The sequence below is a fragment of the Podarcis bocagei genome (genome assembly GCF_964188305.1).
Source record: "Podarcis bocagei genome assembly, chromosome: 1".
Classification (NCBI taxonomy): Eukaryota; Metazoa; Chordata; class Lepidosauria; order Squamata; family Lacertidae; genus Podarcis; species Podarcis bocagei.
Genome location: NC_138125.1, coordinates 94499607 through 94519680, shown reverse-complemented (window position 1 = coordinate 94519680; position 20074 = coordinate 94499607). Strand labels below are relative to the sequence as shown.

General features: G+C 42.5%; 1 protein-coding gene across 9 annotated transcripts in view; it reads left to right on the top strand.

The window, feature by feature from the left end:
• SEMA5B (semaphorin 5B) overlaps positions 1–20074 on the top strand; it is a 375751-nt gene that overhangs the window by 335401 nt on the left and 20276 nt on the right. For 8 of the 9 annotated variants that reach the window (XM_081188335.1, XM_081188332.1, XM_081188333.1 and 5 more), the window contains 6 exons: positions 6700–6881; positions 11072–11215; positions 14849–14996; positions 15562–15787; positions 17148–17366; positions 18632–18802. In XM_081188335.1, the coding sequence (XP_081044461.1) occupies positions 6700–6881; positions 11072–11215; positions 14849–14996; positions 15562–15787; positions 17148–17366; positions 18632–18802 (1090 nt within the window). The remainder of the gene's footprint in view (positions 1–6699; positions 6882–11071; positions 11216–14848; positions 14997–15561; positions 15788–17147; positions 17367–18631; positions 18803–20074) is intronic. The other variant, XM_081188339.1, reaches the window with a different exon arrangement.

Sequence of the window (20074 nt, the reverse complement as noted above, 5' to 3'; positions counted from 1 at the left end):
TGTTTTTTAATTATACAGGTTCACTCTGTCAAAGTCTGCTACCTGCTGCTCTAAGGTAACATGGATACAGGAGGCAACTACCTTGGAGTAAATAATGGCAGGATGTAGTATAGTCATCCTCCCATCTACCTCCCCAGCAGGGGTGAGTGAGAGGGGAGAAAATAAGAGGAACAGATGTGTTAATATTCTTAGTAGCTTGCATTTCTTGCTAGTAGTTCATTATTTAACTAGCTTTTGCTCCAGTCCACCCCCTAACCCTGCCGACACACACAATGAAGGTTTTCATAATATATTGACAATTGCCTGTGCTTTTTTGGGAGCTGGAGCCCAATGACATCTGGAAGGTGACACCCATTCTTTAGGCTATCCAGAAGTAACTTTATCACCCCAATTCTTATATTGGGTCAACTCCCCCCGCCCCGCCACTGTATTCTGGAAGCGATCAGGGGCAGGCTCTGGGCTTCTTTTTTCGGACCATGTGAGATTAAGCCTTCTTAATTCCATGGAGAAAATAAAAGTTTTAGCTGTTTCCTTTTCACCACAAATCTGAAAAATGAGGTGCACACAGGGGGTTTCCTCCCCTCTCCGGAAAAGAAGAGTATATTTCCTTGACTCATTTTTCATTTTCCTGTACCATTTTGTGAAGAGAAATAGGATAAAGCAAAGCAATATTTCTGCCTGTAGGGGAAAATGTGTGTATTAGTGCAGCCTCATAAATTCTTTTTATAGGGCCCTTTTGCTGCTACTTCCAATTAGACACTAAGGGAGGGAAGTCATAAGAGGACACTCTTGGGAGTCCAGGCTGCACTGTGGTAGTGATGTTGGCTGAAAATATAGAAATGTACATGGGAGGGTTGTTGTAACCATGGGAGCAGCAATATGAAGGTTTTGGACAAGAAGCGTTGAACTTGAAGAGCAAGGGGTGTCTCACCTTTTCAAATAGCTTTTCTAGCGAACGCTCCATATCTCTGAAGTGATACTGTCTTTAATGTTTTGGGATTTTTTTTGAAAAATAAATTGTTATTCTTGTTTTAGATCCTTTCTCTGTGAGGCAGTTTTCTGAGATCCATTAGGAATTTATGCTTTGAGTAGCATGCAGGAATTGGCTCTTATTCTTCATATAAGACATAGCCAGCTGTGATTAATGGAGGATTCTATTACTTGGATCAAGGCTTCAGAAATTAATTCTATTAAAGATGGAGTTTAAATCTCTCCCCAACTCTTTTTTAAAAAAAAAACCTGGTTGGCAATGCATGAACTACAGAGAAGCCACTAAGGAGGGCTGTTTTCTGACTAGATCAGTGCATATTTTCTTAATCAGAATCCATACAATTTATTCTAAAGAAATTGCTACAAACCGAAGGCTGGAATTATAATCCATATGTTGTTCAAGGTGGTGATGGTGGTGGGTAATAAATAAGGTTTCCGCATGTAAAATTGATTTGTTTTGAAATTTTCCATGTTTGTTTAATTAAAATGTGGTTGCTTTCTCTATGCCAGCTACAATCCAATAATTGTTTCTCGGGTTCTCTGGTATTTTTCTTTTTCTTTCTGTGCTTCTTAATTAAAGCACTACGCCAAATTGTGTCCTTGATTTCTGAGCAAAGTACATGAGAACAGCTCTGCTGGATCAGAGGTTCCGTGCAGGCTGCAACAGTCTGTTCCGAACAGCATCCAGCATAAAGCAAAACTTCCTTAAAAAAAACAAAACCCCCAGCAAGCATCTTGCCTAAATAAAAGCTAAGGGGAAAAATGATTTGTTTTAATTAAAGTGAACACATCTGGACTTAGAGTTACATCTTTATTTGTGCCCTGCTTCTTATCTTAAAGCAAATAAAGTCGAAATATTTCAAAGTAGCTTGGTTATAAAAGCTTTCATTTTCCTGATCCGGATTCGCTTTGCACTCATTGGTGCAGATCTGGTGCATGAGCCCAGTTCCCTGTTCACATAAGTGGAGAATGCTCAGGAGGCTGAATGATCAGTTCTAGACTTTTGAGAATGCAAGTAAACTCTTTGCAGATGGGAAAAACATGTGAGCGCAATGGAGATTCGAATAGCCATAGCTCAGTGACGGATTATCTGCTTAGCAAGCGGAAGGTCCCAGGTTCAGTGCTCAGCATCTCCAGGAAGGGCTGGGAGCAAACTTTGCCTGAAGCCCCGAAGAGCTACTGCTAGTCAGGAGTAGACAATACCCAGCTTGATGGACCTGGTGGTCTGACTCCTGTGTTCCCTCCTGTCCCACAATCCACCCCATTCCATGAATTCCAGCCCTCTGTCTCTTCTCTCCTTGTTAAAACAGATTGCTGAATTTAGGAGAAATTGAAAACATGGTGTTAATATGTAATAATGTGCACAAGTAACTTATTTGCCTTGCCACAAATAAGTTGATTGGAGGTGTGCTATAGCTTTGTCTACCTAGTCGCATGACAGGATTGGTTCAAGTACTTCTAATAGTGCCAATAAATGGTATACTACAAAGCCTCCTGCTGTAATATTTTGAGTGGCTTTCTCACATATGTGCTCATATATCAATGACTCTGAAGCGCCACGTTGGTGTTTGAGATTTATGTGCCTCTAATTTACATTTGACGGTTCTTGATCCAATAAATCAGGCATAGGCAAACTCTGCTCTAAAGATGTTTTGGGACTACGACACTGATCCTGTTAGCTAGGGATGATGGGAGTTGTAGTCCCAAAACATCTGGAGGACCGAGTTTGCCTATGCCTGCAATAAATGATATACAGACAAAATCCTTCTTCCATGCATGGATCTCCTTCTCTTGTTTGTGGTGACAGGCTCATTGGTTGTTGTCGGCCTCAAGGAAGCAGCTGGGTCACCTCCCTTGCCCAAACAGCCTTCCAAGAAAAAGAGCACTTTGTTTCTTCAAAAGGTCATTTTCATGCACCACCACAGGTGCATGCCACAACACTTCAGGTGTGTGTGTGTGTGTGTGTGTGTGTGTGTGTGTGTGTGTATGTATACAAATGATAGTGGTGAAATTGGCAAGGCCCCTAGAAGTCCTGTCAGTTTCTCTTGATTGCAGAAAAAGTGTGACGTGCACAGGTTGTCATACGTTTATCACAATAGATTTCAAAGACCAGTAAATAAGCTTTTCTTTAAAACAAAACTACTACTGCTACTTGTGCACTGATCATCCCTTCCAATTCAAGAAATGCAAGCTGGAAAAAATAACAGAAGGTATGGAGTGATCCATAACCAGGAGAGTAAATTGGACCTGCTAAAATCTGGTGAAAAATCCCAAACATAGGAAAATCAGAAGCTTCTCTACACATGAAAGTTCACAAGTTTAAAGGTAAAGGTACCCCTGCCCGTACGGGCCAGTCATGTCCGACTCTAGAGTCAGTGTGGAGAGTCAGTGTGGTGTAGTGGTTAAGAGCGGTAGTCACGTAATCTGGGGAACCGGGTTCGCGTCTCCGCTCCTCCACATGCAGCTGCTGGGTGACTTTGGGCCAGTCACACTTCTCTGAAGTCTCTCAGCCCCACTCACCCCACAGAGTGTTTGTTGTGGGGGAGGAAGGGAAAGGAGAATGTTAGCCGCTTTGAGACTCCTTAAAGGGAGTGAAAGGCGGGATATCAAATCCAAACTCCATCCAAACTCCTCTAGGGTTGTGTGCTCATCTCACTCTAGAGGCCGTGAGCCGGCGCCGTCTGAAGACACTTCCGGGTCACGTGGCCAGCGTGACGAAGCTGCAGCTGGCGAACCAGAGCAGCACACGGAAACGCCGATTACCTTCCCGCTATAAAGCGGTCCCTATTTATCTACTTGCACTTAAGAGTGCTTTCAAACTGCTAGGTGGGCAGGAGCTGAGACCGAACGATGGGAGCTCACCCCACTGCGGGGATTCGAACCGCCGACCATACGATCGGCAAGTCCTAGGCACTGAGGTTTTACCCACAGCGCCACCCACCCACAGCGCCACCTTAGAAGAGGGCTAAATTACACAGGACACTTCTCTATTACTTTATTAATTCCGACCTGCTTATTTTCTGAGAACAAAAAGAAGAGCCCTTCTGGTTTAGACCAAGAGTTCACTTAGCCCAGAATCTTGCTTCCCACAGTGGCCAGCATGATGGTTGTTGAAAACCCCACAAGCAGAGCCTGAAAGTAATTGCCCTCCTCATCTGATCTCCCAGGAACTGGTATTCAGTGGTGTGCTGCCTCTGAAACTGGAGGTAGCATATTGTCACTGTGAGTAGTAAGACCTATGATCTATGAACTTGCTAAAATTTCCCTCTTAAAGGTAAAGGTAAAGGGACCCCTGACCATTAGGTCCAGTCGTGACCGACTCTGGGGTTGCGGCACTCATCTCGCTTTATTGGCCGAGGGAGCCGGCATAGAGCTTCCGGATCATGTGGCCAGCATGACTAAGTCACTTCTGGCGAACCAGAGCAGCATACGGAAACACTGTTTACCATCCTGCCAGAGCGGTACCTATTTATCTACTTGCACTTCGACATGCTTTCAAACTGCTAGGTTGGCAGGAGCAGGGACCGAGCAACGAGCGCTCACCCTGTCACGGGGATTCGAACCGCCAACCTTCTGATTGGCAAGTCCTAGGCTCTGTGGTTTAACCCACAGCACCACCCGCGTCCCAAAATTCCCCTCTTAATACAGCCTTTAAATGGGCAGCCAGCACCATCTCCGATTAATTACAGGAACGACAAGTTAGCTGAGATGGGAGGGTTAGGGCTGCAATAAGGCTTTCCCTCCTAGCATCCTCCTCTGTGCCAGAGAAGAAGAAGAAAATTATGTGCTTCTTCAGCATTTAATCATGTCATCTTTCTGCTATTAATCTTGCCCAGTTTGTCTTCATCTTGCTTAAATATGTGATGTTCCTAACTAAGCCAAGTAGTCCAGCTGAGCATTATCCAGAGCGCAGAAATCTCAGCACAAGACTCCCCCATGGTGTTTATTGTTTGTGTACTGCTGAATTAGAGTGTGGTAAAAACAAAGCTTTGCAACAGATGTTTAAAGTCCTCTGACTACAGTGTGATGAGCATAACGACAGACCTAAATTACTTCCATGTCAGTTCTCATAGTCTTGAGATGGGGGTGGCGGCTGCTTATAGGAAGAGCCAAGGGAGTGCTTAACTGTGCCAGAAAGAGAGAGGAGTGGAGAAGTTGGAGATAGAAACTTATGATTTGTAAACCTAAATGCCTTACTAATTCATTGTGTGTTTTTGGAGTTGCCTCGGGTAAGAGGTATAGTGTTTTGATTCTCTTGTGAGATGGAGAAACTGCCTCTCTACAAAAATAAACATGTACAACTATTAGTGGCAGCTGACAAGCTGGTCTGCGGGCAAGTGCCCCTCTAGCTTTGCTTTGCTGCTTCAACTGTGGATGGTGCTATTTCCCCTGAGAGGTAAAAGCAGGGGCAGCAACCTTTTTCAGCCGTGGGCCAGTCCACCGTCCCTCGGACCATGTGGTGGGCCGGACTATTTTTTTGGGGGGGGAATGAATGAATTCCTATGCCCCACAAATAACCCAGAGATGCATTTTAAATAAAAGCACACATTCTACTCATGTAAAAACACGCTGATTCCAGACTGTCTACGGGCTGGATTGAGAAGGCAATTGGGCCGCATTTGGGCCCCGGGCCTTAGGTTGCCTGTCCCTGGGTAAAAGCTTCTTCTAAGAGGAATGTGTGGATCTCCAAAATCAAATCCTTTTTACCTTCATATTGTGTGCAGACAGCATCACACAGGGGTGCACTGTGGGAGTAGTGGAAGTTATCTAGCACAGATGAAGCACTTTGGTATAACACACATGTAGCACTGTGGTCAAAATGATGCTGATTTGAAATGTGGAAGCCACAAACTGAAATGGTTGCCACTGCTTTTTACATTTCAGCTGAAATGAAGAGTTCAGAATCAGACCTTAAGAACATGTGCAGTTCATTTAAGTCTTCTGTTCTCATTGGATATTTATTTACTTATATCTAGGGTACTGCACACACAGTGACTGTGTAGTGAACTTGGTTGGCCTAAGAAATTTTGCTGCCTCAGGCAGGGGACAAGCTTGTACCCTCTCCCTTTCACATGCAGAATCTGATTGATTGATTGATTGATTGAATGAATGAATGAATGAATGAGTTGAATGTTACTTTCAGTTTGGCAACAGGACTGCATTGTCTGCTACACCTGAGGGCGGTGGGCTAGTTTAGGAATGTACAGAGCAGGACACAAAGCACACACAACTCTGTCCCTTGTTCCACCTTACAGCCCATCCCTCAGCATCTCCTGCCTGAGGCAGGAATAGCCTTCCTCTGTTTAATGGTAGGGCTGGCCCTGGTAGTGAGGCTCCAATACTTTGGCCACCTCATGAGAAGAGAAGACTCCCTGGAAAAGACCCTGATGTTGGGAAAGATGGAGGGCACAAGGAGAAGGGGACGACAGAGAATGAGATGGTTGGATGGTGTTCTTGAAGCTACCAGCATGAGTTTGATCAAACTGCGGGAGGCAGTGGAGGACAGAAGTGCCTGGCGTGCTCTGGTCCATGGGGTCACGAAGAGTTGGACACGACTAAACGACTAAACAACAACAACTGACATTGTGTTTTTCTAGAGAGGGGTAGGAAAGATTCTCACACATCTCCTTGCCTCGACTGCAACTTTGCCCTCATGGGCAATTTACGATGCACAGACTCACCGTGATGACTTCTCTTTATTTAAATTAGGTGAAAAATCTGATGGTGGATGGCCAGTTGGGGGCCTGGTCTCCGTGGCAACCGTGTGAACACTCGGATGGTGACAGCACAGGCTCCTGCATGTGCAGATCGCGGTTGTGTAACAGCCCTCAGCCTCAGTGTGGTGGACGTGACTGTGAAGGAGCCAGGATAGAGATTGCAAATTGCTCAAGGTACCTGAACGTCTTTTATGTCTTGTATATGCAGGAAGGGTGAAAAGTTATTCCTTTCATCTGTCTACTGTTATTGCCTCTTTCTTGGTCAAACTCACCTATAGAGCTCAAAGGTCACTTAAAATGAGGAAGCAGGGGTTACAGGAAAAGAAGCAATGTTGCTACAACTTAAATATTCTGCTGTATAGAGCACTAGTTCAAATCCCCACACAGGGGTGAAACTCACTGGGATGGTTGAGGCCACTATTTCTCAGCCTTGTCTACCTCTTAGGGTTGCTGTGAGGATAAAAGAGGAAAGCCAAGTATACTGCCCTCGTTTCATTGGAGGAAGGGCAGGGATAGAAGCATAAAAAAAAAAATATCGTGTCACTGGAGGGATTTATCAAATACCAAGTGAGTTTACTAAGAAACCTAACACTGTGAAACTATTGGCAAACAAATCATTTTCAAAGTCTCACTTATAGCTTGGAGTAATTAATCTGGAATAAATGCCACCCTTGGTTCTCCCCCATTACAACCCCCATTATGAGTCCGAAGTATAGAATCACCACCTCATCCTACAAGGGTTCTTCCAGTCAATTGTGATAGCAGTGATCAGAATAGCAATTGCCACAGAACATATCTGGCTTGTGGGCATCTAGCTAGTATATTCATTATGTACCTCACACTTCCAAACTGTTACAGATAAACCAGTAATGGGGACCAGCAGTCCTCCCCATGTTGGTCGACTGCCACACTCATCGGCCCTCACCATTGGCCAGGTCACCTTGGGCCGATGGGAGTTGGAGTCCCAACATCATATGAAGGGCCACAGATTCCCCAGCACAGATATAAAACATTATAAAAGGATAGATTTATCTTGCCCTGCCCCTACCCCAAGTCGCAGGAGTTCACGTAGTTTTGCTTTGTTTGACCAAGAAAGTTGCATCAACTTCATTAAAGTAATACATCACATTGCCTGCGGTACAACTAAATTATAAAAACATAATCAATTGTTATGCTCTGCATCTTCTGATAGTTCCCTCTTAACAGATGGCATCATGGGAGTCCTAACACTGTTTAAATACTGAAGCAAGTGAAAGCAATATAAACAATCTTTTTAAAAAATGAATGGCTGATCATTTAAAGCTTGGCTTAAATAAATGATGATAATAATAAATAATAAATAATTAATAATTAATAATAATAATAATAATAATAATAATAATAATATGTGGTCATTTATTATTAGCATTACTACTACTACTACTACTACTACTACTACTACTACTACTATATTTGTACCCTGCCCACCTGACTGGGTTGCCCCAGCCACTCTGGGCAGCTTCAGCCTTTTCTTGTTAATACAACTGATATTGTGTAGCTTGCTGAGTTCAACTGGCAGCCCTTTTGTTTGCTGTGGATCACTGAGAGCTAGCTTTCGCATCTGTTGTGCTCCCTGAATCAATGTCATCATTACCACGTTGCATGTGTGTTTTTCTCCCACTTTCACGGTCCCCATCACATATCTTTATTGACCATTTTGCATTCATATCCATTTTAGATTAGGAGAAACTATTTTGGGGAGACCTAAATACATGCACACACACTGTAAGCTGTAGGGATGCCATTGTGCAATTTGACCATCTTATCTGTCACACCTGGCGGGATTTAGTCTGTCTTTTTTCTTCAGGCTTGTGTAGACACTTCTGTGTAGCAACTACTATCTGTGTTTGCTGGATGCGGATGCTGCTGTGGTCTAAACCACTGAGTCTCTTGGGCTTGCCTATCAGAAAGTCAGCGGTTCGAATCCGCACGATGGGGTGAGCTCCCATTGCTCTGTCCCAGCTTCTGCCAACCTAGCAATTTGAAGGCATACCAGTGCAAGCATGTGGGCCTTTGTGGGTCAATCTTCTTTTACATTTTCTATGCTCTTGATCAGCCATTCTTACAGCTGGTAGAATTCTACCATGTGGAGCATCCTCTAGCCTGCAAGAGACATAAGGCAGCTGATGCAATCATTTAATCATTGCCAACAACATGATCTCTAAAAGTGTGGGATACCACAAGATTAGCCTGTAGGAAGTGGATGAGAAATGCATTCAGTGTTAAAATTCAGTGACTGTTAAGAAATACAGCCATATGATCATCTTACACTCATTGCAGGTCTAGTATTTCAATTTTAACTCTCTTCGTATGGCATTGCGAGGCTTTCATTACAAAGTTTAAATAAGAGTTTTAGTTATAAATAAGATATAAGATTGCAAATGCCACAGTGCTGATGAAAACCTTCTTGAAGATTGTCTACACTTTGAATATAAATTGAGACTTCCTCCTTTAAAAATCTTAATCTTCAAAACAAAATATGTGCATATACAGTAGAACTTCATTTATCCAAATGACATGGCAACTATCCAAAACATTTGGCTAATCAAATGTTTTGCTATATGGATGGATGATTTTAAAAGGGTTTAAAACTACACACAAAACATGGAATGATTTTAGAAATATATTACTTAGTTGAGTTTTGGATACTGGTGGTTTTGATTTCTGTGGCTTCCCCCTACCCACTTTCAGGGGTGTGATAGAAAGCATTTATTCATTTATTGTAATCACATATTTTAAGTTTTGGGTACCATGTCTTTCTTAGATGGTCAAGGAAACAATAGGCAAAACATGGGTTATATCACAGTTTGTATGGAAGACCTTTTTTATTTCCTCACCTTCTTATGAAAGAAAAGAGAACAGTGCCAAGAGAATGGGAGAGTTGATAACGGACTTGAAAACCGTGAAGGCTACGCAGGTTTTAATTTAAGCTTCCTGCTGCAGCTGGTGCCTTGCCAGGTACCCACTGGTTGCCAAACACTTTTATTAATTCAGTCAATTCTTGGAAAATCAACACATCTGTTCACCAGCTCAACTTTCAGGACCACAAGAAACAGGACAGCATGTGATATGGACTTGAGAAAACTGTAGAAAATAGTTGCTCTGTCACTTGGTCATGGCCACTGAGGTGAAAAGCAGGAGTGTGTGATGGCAAAAAGGAAACTACATTTGGTAGAATAACAATTATTTGGAGTTGGATGAGGAGGGGGTATAACTGCCCCTGAAATGTCTTTTCTGTTGCGACTCTGCATTTCTAAGGAAAGACACATACCTACTCTAAGAAAGAAGAATATGTTCCAATAATTTTCAAAATAATTGACCACCACAGTACCTGTCTTTCCTTTATTAAATGGGCCCTGAGATTAACACATTGTTTGGAAATCTAGGGTTCTGTGAGCTAAAAGGCAAATGTAAAATGAGAGAAATTTGAACAAGTATTGGGCAAGGAGAACACCTGAAATTGGAGGAAGGTTTCTTGAGAAATAGCACCTCACGGATGGTTTAGCAGTCTGTTTTGTCATATTCCAGGTCCACCAATAGAATGCTCTATTAATCCTAAGAGTGTTCCCTGAATCTTCAAATGTCCGTAAAAATAAATTGTCGTCTTTATGCTTAAGGAAAAAGTAACTGAGGTTTCAAACTGCTTGTGTTTTTTATTTTATTTTATGCAATTACAGTATGTCTATTTTTTAGTTTTCCTTGTTGTTTTTTTAAAAATGTAATGCATTCTGAGCCTTTAGAATACAATAAATAAATGATTCAGTGCTTATAAAGCTTTATTATGTGTAGCAAATACTGCTTCTGAAAGTGCCTAAGTGAGGTCGGGGCATCTTTCATCTCTTATGCCCAACCCTTTGTAATTCTCCCCCTTCCAGCACCCCGCATATTTGCTTCTGCAGGTTTTTCTGCAACACCCCGACATCTTTTTTTTTAAAAAAAGGTTTCATAAGGAACTCAAGAAATGATACAAAACTTTGCAAATTTATGAGTAATGGAGGGTATAAAAATGAAACCCTCGCCTGCCCTTATTATGTTTAGCATAGGCTTAAATCTGTTCAACATGAAATTGCCATGGATTTTGTTTGTTCAAATTTAAAAGTTGGGGAAGACTAAAAAAAAAAGCACATGCAGAATTCTAACCCTAATCTCTGTCTGTTTCTTGGGCTAACCTCTATTGAAGCGTGCTTCGTAGTGCTAGTCAGTCTCTGCAACCTGTTGGTACTCCAGAGCCAGCAGTGTTGAACTTAGCGTTAAAGTTGAAAAAAAATAAGAATTAACCCAGATGCCATGTTTTATCTTTCTTCCTTCCCCCTCCCCTCTGTCAGGAATGGAGCTTGGACACCATGGTCGTCCTGGGCCCCCTGCAGCACTTCCTGTGGGATTGGCTTTCAGGTCCGTCAGAGGTCGTGCAGCAACCCTGCTCCGCGATACGGAGGCAGGGTCTGTGTCGGACAAAGCAGAGAGGAGCGGTGAGAGTCGTTCCCCATCCCTGAACTTCTATGAGACTTTTTTTTTTTTTTTTTTGGCTCAGAGCTCTTGTGTTTTCTTTTGAAGGATTCATTACGCCATATGGATTAGTGACCCATCCCAGATGTCTTCTCCCATATGAACCTGCCCACTCACTGAGATCATCGTCTGAGACCTCTGCTCCTGGTGACCCTACCTGTAGAGGTTAGGCAGGTGGCAACTGGGGATAGGGTCTTGCCCTGGTTGTGGAACACTTCCCCAGAAACACCTGTTTGGCACCCATTCTTTAATCTTTTAGGGAACAAGTAAAAAAACTAATTCCCCCCCCCCAAGCCTTTTGTGAATGAGATTGTGATTTATTGTATTCTTCTACTTCTGCTTCTGCTAGTCTTCACTATTTCATTTATGTTATGTGTGTTTTAGGTTCATCATTGTCATGTTGTGTTTTTATATTGATCTCTTATTCATTTTTGCCTATAAAGCTGCCTTACAGACCTTTTAAATAAATATAAATATGTTACTGTGTCGCACACCCATATGTCAAAATAATAGTTTGAAACAAGGCCCATAACTTAAAGAAAGTATGGCATTGTTAAGCTGTTGAGGTTGCTAAACCTGAATTTTTTCAGTGAAGTATGCTGTGGTGCTACAAAATATTGCCGCTTGCTATTCAGAATGGGAGCTGTTAGCCAGCCGTAGAGCTCTTGTGCTGAAGGATGAGATAGAAATTTGCTCAAGAAGTGAAATAAGAGCATAAGGATGCTCTAGCCATAACACATGCTATGCTATGCTATGAATAGAGAAAGAAAACAGTATGCATATTTAAAAGGAGAACTGCACATATGCTGCATTTTCATAGGAGGGTTGATAGTCTTTAGATGGCATGCCATTCCCCACACCAGCAAACTAAAATAGTCAGTGCTAACAGAAGCGGAGCCAAAAATGGGCCATGGGGGTAAAATAAAAAACACCCTAAGCATGCTTGGAAGTCACAGGTATTGCGTGTCAGAAAACCAGGGGTGTGTTTTGTGGGAGATTTGCAGCCAAACCTAACAAATACATATTCTTGCTAGTTATCATGAGAAGGGGCTAAGATCATAGAAATAGAATTGGTAGAGAGGTTCTGTGTGATGTCATTTCCCCTCCTGTCTGGAGAGGAAGGTACACATAATATGTCCCCCCCCCTCCATCTTTCTTTGACCAGCATTGGATGCAGATATATGCAGCTTTAGTTATAATGTAAATATAAGTATTTTGCCTATATAATTTTTACTGCTACTGTAGCTGTGAACCAGTGCATGATTATAAAGTAAGTAAACCTTATTTTAAAAGGCCTGATTCTTTGTTAAACATGGTAAGAAGGGGAGAGCCAGCTTATTTTGTAGTTGGACTTGCTCAAAATTGAGGTTTGATCTGGCTCCCCAAGCAAATTTTTATCACGCCCCCAGGACCCCACCAATTTTGGTGATGGCAAAAAAGCAAAGAAAAAGGACAAGGACGCAGCACTGAGATGCGGGTGGGAATACAAGTTGTTCCCTCCCCCAGACATCAAGTTGATGAGCAGGGAGGCGGGAGTAACTCCCTCTTCTTAGCTGATCTGCATAGATTAGCTGAGGGGAAGCTTTTTGCCTTAGTGTGTCTATGAGCATGTGAGAATGCGGAGTGGCCACACACACCATTGTTTTGCAGCCCTTGGAGCTTTGGCCATTGATGAATGTGTCCCTCAGGCCAAAAATAAAATAAGATGGTTAGTACCCCAGCTAAAATTCTAGACAAAAACCTGCTCAGGAATTGCAAATGCAAAAGACACTTCGTTTAATTAGTCTGTGTGTCTTCATGTTTGATTAGCTCTGTGACTACTGGAAACATAACTTCATTTTTTCCATTGAAGTAGTGATAGCAATGGTGATTCTATTATGTGATGACTGAAGTGGAGCTAGAACTTTCTTATTTTTAAAATGGGCAAAAGTAGTTGGACAAAAATAAAATTGACTCAAGGAAAGTGCTGCTGAACACAGCTGAATGCCACATTCACCTGGACCAGAGTTCCTGGGGAAATGATCCAGAAAGCCTGGGGGCAGACGAACATGATCTGTTTGGCCAAACTACTTTCTAACTGCAGAGGAGGCAGGGAGATTGTACTAAATTGTGGGTTCACACAAGCCTTAATGGCTGGGAGGTAAGTCCAAATGAACAAAGTGGAACTGACATGGAATAAATTTGCATAATAAATGGGCTGTAAGATCTTGCTTCTTCTCACGCCAGGTTTGGAAAGTAATGTCTGGCCATGATACTATGTGGTGGGTTTCTTGTTTTGTTTTTGAAGTTTTTACAACCTTAAAGCACAGTTACAAATGGCAGGCATAGAATATAAATTGAACAAAACTACAAACTAAGCAAACTGTATGTATATTTCCTATACAAAAAGGAAAATTCCACAAAGAGAATGGGAGATAGTTAGCTTTGCAAACTTACTAGACTTCAGTTTTTAGGACCACAAATAATTGTGTAATAAGTCTATTCAAAACAATCTCTGAAGGATGGGGGCATACTTACAGTAGATAACATTGTGTTACATACACAGTGATGGTGCCCAGTTTCCATCAAATCTATCAACTCGCTGTACTCTCATAAGGACTTGGCTACTTAAACCCAGCATAATACTTGCTAAACAATAATATAGTTTAGCCATTTATTTTAGGGTAATTGGCATCAGATTATTAGATAATTTGGGATCCTAAAGAGGCCAGTTTAATTACAAGTAGCTGGATTTCTAGCCTAAATTAGTTTGCAGTGCTTTAAGACTTAAGTACTAAGTTAATGGACATTACTGTCAATACACACTTATAAAGATGTATCTGTTTTTAAAACATTTTTATTTTCTTCACCCAGGCAATGCCAGAAAAATAATATTGTATTATAATGGTACAATGTGAGCATTAGTAGTAGGTTATGAACACATCTAATTTGGGTATAAACTATCTATGGGTCTTTTGCAGGATAGTTTGCTATACTTAGCAAACGTAAGTCAATGTTAGCTCCTATGATGTTGCTCTGCTGCTATGACCATCCAGTGCTTTTTTAAAAAAGGAAATAGTAGTATTACAGTTTTTAAACAGGGTAGAAAACTTGTGTGACCATAATCCCGAAACAACAAACAAAAGAGATCTCATTCATTGTTCATCTATGCAAACAAACTTAGAAGTTGTTGCCATTGATAAAGCTGTGTAAATAATTAAATAGTTAAGATGCAAGTATTACAAATTGGGGGGAAAACCAGCCTGCTGGAATCTCCAGCCCCTCCAGAATGGACACTAACAAGAATGGATTAGATCCAGACTAAGTAAGTAATGCTTTTAGTCCCACTGAAATCAATAGGACTAGTTCCTCAAAATTTATTTCCCATTGATTTCAGTGGGTCTAAAGTACAACTAACTCTTTCTGTTTGTCTGTCTTGCATCTTTTTACTTGTGGTGCTGAAGTTGAATTTCTACTCAACCTGATGTCAGCCTTTTTCTTCCTGGTGCGAACAGTTCCTTGCAGAGTCTTTTACAACTTTCCTTTGGGGTGTTCCAGGACACTGACTTGCATTATTGTTTCCTTATTTCCCTCCCTGGAATTTTGTTTCCATCCAGGTTCTGCAATGAGAACAGTCCATGCCCATTGCCAATCTTCTGGTCTTCGTGGGGCCCTTGGAATAAATGTAGCGCAAATTGTGGTGGAGGGGTGCACTCCAGGCAGAGGTCTTGTGAAAATGGAAACTCCTGCCCAGGCTGTGCTGTGGTACGTTTTCATTCAGATAGGCTTTCGTTGCTGTTTTCTTATGGTCTCTTTTCCTCAGTCCTTTAAGGACTTGTCCTATACACCTGTGCTTAGAGAAGACAAGAGAGGGAGCTTACAGGTAATTGACCTAGGGGCTAGGTAAGAAGGGAGCCGGCATTTGTCCACAGACAGCTTTCCGGATCATGTGGCCATCATGACTAAACCGATTCTGGTGCAACGGGACACCGTGATGGAAGCCGGAGCGCACGGAAACTCCTCCAACTGGGCCTTTGTCTATGGAATTCGTTTGCATGCATTAGTATGGGCACTTTATGTAACACATGCGCAGGCCTGTCGCCTCAGCATTGTATTCTGTTAAAGAACTGGAAGCAATACCAGACCTTGATTTATACACCTTCTGAGCATTATTACTGCTTCAGTGGTTTTGTGGTTTTGAGTAAAATATTCGGGGGTTTATCTTACTGTTCCTTAAATGTCATTGTCCCCAAGTGCATTGGTAAAGCTGCAAACCCTCAAGTAAATGCTAATAATTGGGTCCTTTCCCCATTTTCTCCTATTTCTGTAGGAGTATAAAACCTGCAGCCCAGAGGCCTGCCCAGAGGTCCGAAGAAACACACCTTGGACTCCATGGATGCCCACCAACATCACTCAGAGTGGCGCTCGTCAAGAGCAGCGTTTCCGCTACACCTGCCGCGCTCAGCTTGCTGACCCTCATGACCTCCAGTTTGGCAGGAAGAAGACGGAGAGTCGGTTCTGCCCCAATGACGGCTCAGCTGTTTGCGACACTGATTGTACGTCCTGCCAGATTGCGAGATTAGAACGAGCGCCAAGCTAAGCTGCTTATTATTCATGCTGGAGGTTGTGGGCAGCTGAAGCGTAGGGTTGGTTAAATGCTGATCTATGTTGATAGCAACAGAGCAAATCAAAGCCAGCAGATTGAGACAGTATATACTCTGTCAGGATGGATGAGCATTAGGGAATTTGCTTGGGAGCTTCACACACCTGCAAACACTGTGTTGCTGGAGGTGCATAATCTTAATTTCTGTGTTTATTAAGATGCCCTTCACACATCAAGCAGCATAAGGGTCACTTCAGCTTGCTGTGATTGCACACTACAGGAGTGCATGATAGGACTATGTGGTTGAGAGCACAATTGTGGGGATATTTCAGATAATTGGGGTGCCATGAATTGAAGCAGTCGAGTGGGTATATATGGGGTAAGCAAACTGGTCCCAAGGTGTTGAAAGCTTTATATATCAATAGTAACACACCCAGTAACAAATTGGCAGCTCATCCCTCAGCAGGGTCTCTCTCTCCTGCCGGCAATCATCCTGCAGTAGTTGCAGTTTTCTGGGCCAAACACAAGGGAAGATCCACCTGCATGGCAGTAATCCAATCAGAAGTGCCTGAAGTACTGTGATCAGGTTATCCTGGTCCAGGAACCAATGTCACACTAGCTGAAGCTGATAAAAAGTGCTCCTAGCCAACAGGTCCTTTGGTGAGAAACCTGGGTCTCCCCTAGACTTCTTATTTGCTGCTCCTGAGAGAGTGCAAGCCCATCCAGGGCAGGTAATTGGCCAATTTCTTGGATACAATAACTATTCTCCCACAGGGCTTGCATCTTGCCAGGATTCAAGCTCAGTGCATTGGCCCTCATCCAGCCCACCACCACTGCATGGTGTCTGCACCATTAGCACCACTCACATGTTGGCATGAGTGGGGCTAAGAAGGTTCATTTCAATTACTGCACCACAGTTTCTTTTCTTCACTATGTGATGAATGTAACCTATATTTGCCATGATCACTTGCAGGGGAGGGAATCTTACCAGTGTGCCCATGTGACTGGGGTGCTCGTGAAGCCTTGGCAGTTTACCTGCCACAGAAATCTCTTACTTTAGAGAAGGAAAGAGAGAGAGAGTGCCAATGTGACCTTGTATGGCTAAGATGCTCTGGGCAACACAGTGGCCAAAAGTCTTTCAGCCTTCCTCTTAGCCTTGAAGCTGGGAAGGGAACATAGTTCACCATGCAACTATCTGAACACTCCTTGCCCACTTCTGCTGCTGCAAGGTTGGGAAGAAAGCTGGGGGTTTCCATGTGTTTAATTCCTATATTTTTCTTTTTTCCTCCCCCTCTCCCCACTGCCCCCCCCAGCTTTAGTTGATGACCTTCTGAAAAGCGGCAAGACCTCTATTCGGATTATTAATGGTGGGTGGTCCTTTTGGGGAGGGTGGTCATCTTGCTCTCGAGACTGTGAGCTGGGCTTCAGAACCAGGAAGCGAACATGCACCAATCCAGAGCCAAAAAACGGTGGCCTACCTTGCATAGGATCTGCAATGGAATATCAGGACTGCAACCCACATCCCTGTCCAGGTAAATACTGTGACCGTTCCCTGCTTTTGTTCAGTGTGAGTAGCGTGCTGAAGAAGCGTGCTATGAAGTTCTTCCATTACTCTTCACCCTGCCATCGTAGGGCATGTTTGCCTGTGCTGGCCCAAGACATTTTCCTGCCCGAAGCAGAGCCAACATATGGTTCCCTTTTTCCCTGCTAGGGCCAACAATGTGGAAAAGTCTCGCTGCACCATTCACACACCAATTCATGCCTCATAATGCCATCTAATGCTGACCACTTCACCCTGCTGCATGGCATGATTGCTCCTGATGTTAGAGCTGGCACTTTTGCAGAAGGCATTTAACATACGTAGCTGTATGCTCAGCCCTCAAAAGGCAAAGAAAGTTTGGACTGCACGCAGAGAGGTTGCAACAAAATCTCATTGCTTCAAAAACATTAGAACTTTCTGCTCCTTTAGTAAAGCGAGAGCTGTGCAGAATCAGATGTGTCTTTAAGTTTAAGATTAGATCTGGTACTTTGACTTTGCTCACCATTCCATGGTCCAGATTTGCTTATTTCAATATGGCTTACCCACCTCTAAGTATTGGTTACTCTTTCCTGACTGGCAATCAGGAAATATTATTTCCTTGTTAACTAGTCCTTGAAATTATGGCCCTGCTTCTTACTGGATTAGAACAGTAAAGGAGCCTTCCTTTCCCCATTTTCTCCACCCTTTCCCAACCCCCAAAACCACACCTGTTGGTGTTGTGTACCCTAAAGTGCTTTTCCAGGGGACTTTCAGACAGGGGCTTAATATTGTAAAGAGACATTCATATATCACAAATATACTGTTAGCAAAGGTGGGGTTTTTTAATGTATCAGATTTTTCTCAGACAGGGTAAATCCAGATTAAATGTGGGGGGAATGTGTTCTGGTTTTTTGATGCCAATGACATTGTTTGGATATTGCAAAAAATGTGCATGTGTGAGAATAGTCATTACTTTTGCATTATAATCATAGCCATTCCTTCCCTCCCTTATCAGAACTATGTGCTTGGAGGGGCCAGAAATGCAATGAACTAACTTAAATCATTTTGGCAGAGAAAGAAACCAATAGGGACTTGTGAACAGTGAGGAACAGTATTTGTAGGCAAATAGTTCGGATGCTATTCATCTGGTGTGGCAGCTTCTCCATAGCTTTCTTCTCCTTGAAATAATGATTTGGGGTTTTTTTTCCATTGTGATGGGATTAACAGATGGGTGAAAAGTATGCCTGCATCTTTGTATTGTTTTATTTTGAACCTTAGTGAAAGGTTCGTGGTCCTGCTGGACTCCTTGGTCTCAGTGCTCAGCAACTTGTGGAGGAGGGCACTACCAGCGCACCCGAACCTGCACCAACCCAGCGCCCTCTAATGGGGAGGATATCTGCATTGGACTGCACACTGAGGAAGCACTGTGCAACACACACTTGTGTGAAGGTAGCCCTGTTGTTGTTATTCTGTATAATGCCATCATTTTTGTATTTATGTTCTTTTAAAAAATATGTTTTCATAATGCATTTGAGATTTCAGGACGGATGTAATTCTTCTGTTGTTCTTCAAAAGTAATTTTGAAATAAATTAATAAATAGAGATAGATAGATAGATAGATAGATAGATAGATAGATAGATAGATAGAGATACAGGTGAAACTAGAATATCATGGAAAAGTTCATTTATTTCAGTAATTCAACTTAAACGGTGAAACTAATATATGAGATAGACTCATGACATGCAAAGCGAGATATGTCAAGCCTTTATTTGTTATAATTGTGATGATTATGGAGTACAGCTGATGAAAACCCCAAATTAACAATCTCAGAAAAGGTGCAGTAGCTATTCAATCCGTAACACCTGCAATGGATTCCTGAGCCTTTAAATGGTCTCTCAGTCTGATTCAGTAGGAAGCACAATCATGGGGAAGGCTGCTGACCTGACAGTTGTGCAGAAAGCCGTCAATGAGACCCTCCATAAAGAGGGAAAGCCTCAAAAGGTAATTGCAGAAGAAGTTGGATGTTCCCAAAGTGCTGTATCGAAGCACATTAATGGAAAGTTATGCGGAAGGGGAAAGTGTGGAAGAAAAAGGTGCACAAGCAGCAGGGATGACCGCAGCCTGGAGATGATTGTCAGGAAAAGACCATTCAAATGTGTTGGGGACTTTCACAAGGAGTGGACTGAGGCTGGAGTTAGTGCATCAAGAGCCACCACACACAGACGGATCCTGGAGATGGGCTTCAAATGTCGTATTCCTTTTGTCAAGCCGCTCCTGAACAAGAAACAACGTCAGAAGCGTCTTACCTGGGCTAAATAAAAAAAGAACTGGTCTGTTGCTCAGTGGTCCCAAGGCCTCTTTTCTGATGAGAGCAACTTCTGCATCTCATTTGGAAATTAGTTTCACCTTTTAAGTTGAATTACTGAAATAAATGAACTTTTCCACGATATTCTGATTTTTCGAGTTTCACCTGTCTGTCTGTTCCCAAACAATAGCTCGGCTGAGAAGACGGTTGCAGAGCATTTTTCCAAGTTCTGAATCACAGAACTAGACAACTGGTTTTGTCATTTTTCAGTCTACTTTATGCTTCTCAAAACAGACTTCCCCTGTTCATGGGTATTTGACATTATTTCTAAATGCTCAGTTGGGTTTCCATATTCAGAAACTATGTGACCTTTTGTCCTTTGTTTATCCCTCATGTTTTTTTCTTGGCTTGACAT